This window comes from Cynara cardunculus, assembly GCF_001531365.2.
Source record: "Cynara cardunculus var. scolymus isolate 2C chromosome LG 12, CcrdV1, whole genome shotgun sequence".
NCBI classification, from domain to species: Eukaryota; Viridiplantae; Streptophyta; class Magnoliopsida; order Asterales; family Asteraceae; genus Cynara; species Cynara cardunculus.
In genome coordinates, this window is record NC_037539.1 from 37,680,926 (window position 1) to 37,688,425 (window position 7,500).

At 37.6% G+C, this 7,500-nt stretch overlaps 1 protein-coding gene across 1 annotated transcript; it reads left to right on the plus strand.

Moving 5' to 3' along the window:
* Positions 1-3,666: 3,666 nt before the first annotated feature.
* On the plus strand, positions 3,667-6,441 carry LOC112523092. Its single transcript, XM_025132530.1, has 3 exons — positions 3,667-4,244; positions 5,782-5,988; positions 6,076-6,441. The coding sequence occupies exons 1-3, from the start codon at positions 3,678-3,680 to the stop codon at positions 6,130-6,132; spliced, it is 831 nt and encodes a 276-aa protein (XP_024988298.1). The 5' UTR covers positions 3,667-3,677; the 3' UTR covers positions 6,133-6,441.
* The last annotated feature ends 1,059 nt before the right edge of the window (positions 6,442-7,500 follow it).

The window sequence follows — 7,500 nt, forward strand, 5'->3', positions numbered from 1 at the left end:
TCAAAATTAAACCCTAAAAAGAAATCGAGTGTACCTGTCGATCTCCTCACAAGACTTCTGGGGTCGTCAAGTGTACAGTATACAGAACTTTGAAATTTGTTCCTCCGGCGAAGGATTGGACGACTGCGACGGCGGTCATGGCGACTTTTATCGTCTCCGGTTTGATGGCGTGGGAAATGGTGTCGTCTTTTGTTAACCATGGCAGTTCTTCTTCAAATGGGGTATTAAATGATTCTAGGGTTGGATTAATGGAAGCCATTGAAGGGAGTTTGAATCAGAACCCATGTTTTTTTTCCAGAGTTTTTAAGTATGAAAAAGATGATTTTGAAGATCAAGAAGAAGAAGGTGTTCATGAGGCTTCCCATGATTTGGAAGAAGTTGAATCGAATACGAATAATGGGTTTTTGTTAGATGAGGGTTAAAATGGTAATTTATTGTCATTCAGAGAATAGTTACCAAACAACATTATTTTATTCAGCACTTAACCATTCTGACCTCTTAACTATTCTGCACTAAATCATTCAGCAACTGCCAAACAGCCCCTAAAACTCTTCTTGGTTCCTGCAACTCAAGGCCCTACTGAGTCCCGAAATGCTTTCAACAAAGACATATTCTTCTGATCATTAATGGCATTGACATAATTACGATTTACGATCCAACTATCACCGGTTCCATGACACGAGCAACCGTTTCCACTCACTCACTCCTAATACAAAGAAAAGAATATTACACCCTCTTTCTTTCGTAAGACGCTCTTACAATCATTGCGCCAAAATGGTGCAGAGGAGAGAGAACAGATTTCAATGATGATTAGGTTTCCCACACCTCTCAAGTTGCACACTGAAAATCTTAAAATAACGTCGACCAATACGAGATCTCAACATTGAATCATCCCCATGACTAATAGGGAGATATTGACCCACTTGGCGACACTAGGGCACAAAGCGTACTCCTGAGTCCCGCGTTGTAGGGCAGCATTTCCACGATCAATGCCTTAATGCTTGTCGATTCTTTTAATGATGCTTATTTGCCATAATCCTTACATTCCAGAGTTAAACCTTTTGACAAAGGCCAAAGTCAATCGTCACACCCCCAGTTCTCAAGGTTTACATTCTCAAAAGTGGTATGATTTCAACACATTTATCTTTCAGTAAACACAACAAAGGAAGACTTTCAGATAAATCCTCAAAAGGCGTCGAACTTCAACTTGTGAATGAAATAGTTATTGCAGCCAACTCTACAAAAGCATTAATCATCTGCTTCCGGAAGATTTTGAAGAATTTCTTCGCAACCCCCTTTTTTTATTTTTTAACGAGTTTGAAGACTTCAATTCTTGTTGAAAGCAGTAATCCATAAGTTTCACAACCTACGAGGGTTTTTGTTGATAGTTCTTTAGACCAACACCCTGTGGCAATGATCTAACCGACTTCATTGCTAAATCAACTCTTTTTGCAATCTCAAACTGATACTCCACAAGGAATAACTTCACTTCAACTAGAAATCAATTGTACGTATTTCTACCTAGTTGGCCTAACCTGGCCCTATGTCGATTTGCTGAAAATTCAACCCAAATTATTGACACATCTTCGTGTCAAATAGGCGTTACGGAACCTTTCATCACAAAGGCACTCCCTGATTCTTAGAGGCAAAAAAATTTGATAACTCCATAAAATTCCGAGTCTAAACTCTAACCAAGAAGAATACCTTTTGAACTTTGTAATACTCCTGCCATTTTCCAAAGGTGTATGATGTCCACTTTTCGAGTCAAACAATCCCTAAGGGACTGTTTGGCAGTTGCTGAATGATTTGATGCAGAATGATTAAGAGACTCTCATGATATAATAAAAAAATGAAATATAATTGTTTACAATGAAATTATGGTGCTTAATGGTTAAGGGAGACCAATGATACAAAACTATTAAAAGGGTTTTAGGATCATTAAGAAACATACTTTTTTTTTATCAAACAAGATTCATCTCTTAATGATTTAAAGGTTGCCTCTTATTGGAATTATTAAGAGATAAATAAACAACCTCTTAATTGGTTGAACTGATCTTGATTTTTGAGCCGAGTCATATATTTAAAGTCAGTTGGGCCATGTGTGTTCTTGATCTATTTGTTTAATCTTAGCAGCCCACGATGACACCAAAGCCCAAGCCGAGAGCATCTTTAAACCATTGTCTTCCCTTCTCATTAAAGATGGCCAAATCGGCCTCGCCCGGCCCGGGACCACCGGAGGACCGGGATCGAGATCGACAAAGGACCGGCCCGGGATCGATAAGGACCGGTTATGGGACCGAAAACCGGGACCGATTGAGGTTTTTGGTAGTTTCGTGGGACCGGGATTGACCGGGACTGGTTTATGGGACCGATTATGGACCGGCCCGGCCCGGCCCAAAAATTCAAATAATTTTATAAATAAATGTATTTTTAAATAATTTTATAATGTATTTTTATAAAAAAACGTAATTTTAATTATATTAAAACGCATTTTTAAAGTGTATTTGAATGACCCAATTGTAAATTTTATAATATATTAAAAATATATATCATTAAAAAATAAAAATAAAATCTTATTTTTTTAATGCAAGGACCGGTTGGGACCGGGACCGGCGGCCCATAACCGGTTATGAAGTACCTTGACCGGTCCTATCATTTTCGACCGGGACCGGTTATGGCCGGTTACGAGAAAGGTGAGAACCGATTAGGATCGGCCCGGGACCGGTTTTTGGCCATCTCTACTTCTTATACAAAGTGAGAATGAGTTTTCTAAATCTGAATTAAACCATGTTATTATTAAAATAATTATTTTATATGTTAAAATATAATTATGATACTTATGTAATGTTATTTATAAATATATATAATTATTAAAGTTTAAAATAATTATATAAATATTACATATAATTACATAATCTTATTTGAGTTATAGTCATTCTATAACTCAATACATAAATAAGGTGATAAGTTAAAAATCAATATTGATTAAATCTTTTTAGATTTTAGTTATCATATAAAAACATATAAGAAACATTTTCTTTCTATTTTGCTATAAACACATATTAGATCTAGAGTTCTGGAGTAGCATCTGGTGGAAGCCAGAAAACGTGTTCGTGTGTGGACTACTGATAGAAGAAATCTACTTTGATTCCTAAGTTCTTCATCAAGACCAACCTTAGATATAAAAATGTATAATCTATACTACCTTATAAAGCATATTTGATAAAAGTCATAAAAACAACCTTAATAAATGCACAAGGTACTGCTTTTTTTTGCATAAAGTCTTGAAAGTCTTAATTACAGGTCATTTATCCATATGGTACGACTCAACTATGCTTAACCTTTTACAATTCATAATTTTAAGTTTTATCTTTCCCATATTTAGTTTTGCTTCACCGCTTCAGTCATTCGGGTTGTGATTAAGGGTTTATGAATAATTGTAGAACTTACTAACACCAACATTTTGGATGGATATGTATTTGAATTTAAATTAAATACAAATATAACAAACTTTATTACATATTTAAGGAATTTGATATCTCAAAATTGAATAATCCTAATAATTTTTTACATTTGGCTGAAAACGATTCGTAATCCGCGTTCGGGCGTTTGATAAAAGGAAATGGAGCAAATTCGTAACTCCGTTAAACCCACACTTCTGTCACCAGACCAAGAATATGGGGGCGTTATCATCAGCTTCCCCTCTTATCCTCCGATGTATTCTCCGCCGTCCACCGCCGTCCACCACCACCAACCATGTTTCCGCTATCACCCCTTCTCTTTTCAAACTCTTGAAACATACGCCTTCAATATCCCTCCCAACCCCTCCTCTGCCAATCTCTCGCACTGCTCTCTCCTCACTCACTCTTCGTTCTCTCTCCACCTCCTCTTCAATCCAAGTCGCCATCTCCACCGAACAAGACACCCAATGCGACGTCGATTCAGAAGTCGCCACCTCCACCGAACAAGATACCCAGAGCCATGTCGATTCAGAAATCGGAACTGATGATAATCATCAGATTGTAACTGAAATTGAGAGCCCTGTAGATGCTAAACTTTCGAATGCACATAAGGAAATGTTGTCGAAATTGAAAGGTATGAGTGTGAAAGAGAAGAAAGAGTTGGGTTCTTACGCCAACAGTTTGGGGAAAAAGCTCAAATCACAACAGGTGGGGAAGTCCGGCGTCACGGATTCAGTCGCCACGGCGTTGGTCGAAACCCTTGAAGCCAACGAGCTTCTCAAGGTATAATTCCTCTTATTTCAAATCTGTTTTTTGGATTGGAGTATGGTTGTTATTAGGGGAAGGGTTTACAATTATATTTAGGGTTTATCCTATCTATCAAATTATAAGATTGCGACAGCCCCATGAAACAGAGTAATGGGAATTATCATGATATTGGAGCTTACTATATCTAGTTTAGGGTTTAAGAGTGTTCTCTAGGATTAAACAATGTTGAATTTCGGAATTTAACTTGATGATTTAGGGTTAGCCTTTATAGAAGTTTAAGAAGTTACTCGAATTTAGGGTTCTAAAAATGGTTCTTGGCTTATAAAATGTATCTTCACCGTTTCAATTCTGGATGTTATACTGCATTCTTGCAGACTACTTTCAGTTTGTTTTATAGGTTTGCAGTTCTAAACAAAAGCCAGAACTTGTTACTGTCATGATAAATTTCATTTGAATGATATGTAATCAGGGGGCGTATGGAAACGTACACTGGAATTGGGCAGCTTTACATCGGTCTTATGGCTTTTTATAACTGTTTAAGAATGCCGGTGATCTAGAAATTGTTATGGCAATTTCCAATTTGTACGCTTTATTTACGTTTTGGAACTATTAACAATTAAAGATTTCAGGCAAATGTATAATGGAATTTATTCTTGTGCTCTTGAGCATCTTTTAGTTTTCGGCTTTTAGCCTGTTATAGGGTCCAAGATTTTAGTGTGGCATGAGGTATTAGGTTCAATTGTTGCTAGGTGCTATCGGTTCTTTTGAGGGGCATGTTCATTGGCAGGAAATTTCTAGCATAGACTAGTTACAGTGGAGTGGTGTTTTGCATGAACCTCATAGACTAGTTAGGCCAAAGGCGCTAGGTACCATGATTAAGAAAAAGTACCTCCTATTTCTCTTCATAGGACATGAGGTCATAGATTACATAACGCATAAACACGGGGTGGCTAAAGTAGAGGGTTGCCACGGAGGTGCTATGTGACAAGGTCCTGCTAAAACTGAATTATTTGGTAGGCGCATACCAACTATGTTGTATAGGTCGGGAGTGTTGGGCGATAAAAGACCCATGAGAGGAAGTTGGAAGTTGCAGAAATGAGGATGATTAGATGGAGCTGTGGCCGAACCTTGTTTGACAAGATTCTGTAGCTGATCAGGTCACGGATCAGCTGAGTGAGGGAAGATTGCGGTGTTTTGGTCACATTCGTAGCAGATGGCTGCTCCAGTGAGAGTGATAGAAAGCGTGATGATTGAGGGGACGAGGAGGAGGGTTGGCGAAGAGGACATGAGGTTAGGCATGACAGCTTAGGCATTTCCAAGAACATGACCTCTTATAATAGTTATTGGATGCGTAGGATTAGGGTATGTGTGTGTGTTGGGGGGGGGGGGTACTTTATATTTCACACACCTTCACACTACTTGGGGTAAAGGTCGGATTTTCATACATCCTACCCCAACCCACGTCTGGATGGGATATAGTGGGTTCGTTTGGTATATACATTAGATGATGGGTTTGTTTGAAGATGACTAATGGAGGCAACATGTGAAACAGCTTAAAATTCATAACAACTGTCCAGGGGAGCTAGAGGATGTGGTGAATCAATTAGAGGAAGCCACTGGTTCGGTGGTGGTTGGTCGAATTGGTCGAACCGTCATCATCTATAGGCCCAGCCTAACAAAACTGAAAGCAGAAGAGAAAAAGAAACAGGCTCTCAAGGTTTTCCTTAAAAGAAGAGCAGCATTTAAATCATCATATCAGGTATGTTCATTTATATATAATATGGTTATGCATAAGCATAATTATGATTATAAATCTAAAACTTGGGTTTTTTTTACATTCATTCAGGGGCAAAAACTGAGTAGAGGACAATCTAACAGAAGTCGAGATTTTAGAAAGTCTTGAGGAGGTTGTTGAATCGTGTATAACGTGGTTTCTTCAGATTGTACGGAAATGCTTCGAGTATTGGTGGTGAGGCTGCATCGGCTTGTTGGTCTCGTTCGATACATCTTTATAGCGATAAAAACCACTCGGATGTTACAATCTATCCTGATGAGTTTTATTTTTTAAGTTAGGGTTCAAGGTGTTTCTTGTGTTTTGTTTCATCTGTACTCGCATCTTACATGTATTATTTCATGTGTGAAACAATATATGTAAATTAGTTGTGTGCCCGTGTAATACAGTTGGATGTAAATGATTTGAAGCCTCTTGGAAAGAATCAAGAATCTTACTCGGTAAGTGATTTGCCTCTCCAAAACATGCATATCTTAGGTCTGTTTGTAAGGAATGGTGGCCTTACTAGAGATGGCAACATGTCAAGGAGGTAAAGGGGGATTTAAATTTGTATAAGGTGCCGTTACCAAATGCATATCCGGGTAAGCACTCATCAAGTCACATTACTTTGCCGGATTAATATGGTAAGGACTAAGAATCTTATCCGGTAAGAACGAAGACAAGAATCAAGAGTCTTACCCGGTAAGTGAGAACGACAACTCTTACCATAGTTAGCACTTATTGGGATAAATTGTTGCATACGATGCGTTTTGGTGAATAAAATCTTACCTGATAAGTAAGCGATAGTGTTGAATTTTACCAGTAAACGCTTACCGGGTAAGTGTTTAGGTAAACGGCCCCTAAGTGTTTATCTTTTGTATGTGCTTTTATAATCTCCCTTTTTATGCACATGCAAAGGGTAAACTTCCACTTTCCCATCCCTATCAGGAAATAGACGGTTTTCCTGTTTATAAAATTTAATTTTTTTATAATTTATACTACTTTATAAAAGTATATTTGAGAGTCCTACAAATAAGTCATGATGCATAAAGTACTACTTATTACTGCATAAAGTCTTAAATCTCTTAATTACAAGTTTATAAGCTTTATGTACAAATTATTGATGTTATCAAGACTTCTCTTCCAAAACTTTAGGTTCCCAACGCAAGACTTCTCTCATATACAAGACTTCGCTCCCATGAGATTCTCTCCCGACCAGGGACGGACCCATAATTTTTTTTCAAATGGTGGCACCATTTGACTATAAGAAAAAAACTATAGGGAAAAAAATTTCAAATGGTGGCACTGTTTGACTATAAGGAACAAATATACGGAATTTTTTTCCAATCGCTGGCACAATTTGACTAAGAAAAAATGACATTAACACGATTCGAACTTGGGTCTGGGATAAAATAAAAGCCTTGCAAACCAACTCTTTCAAATAAAACTTATTTTCATTGTAGTTTCAAAATACATACGGTGGCATACAAGATTAATACG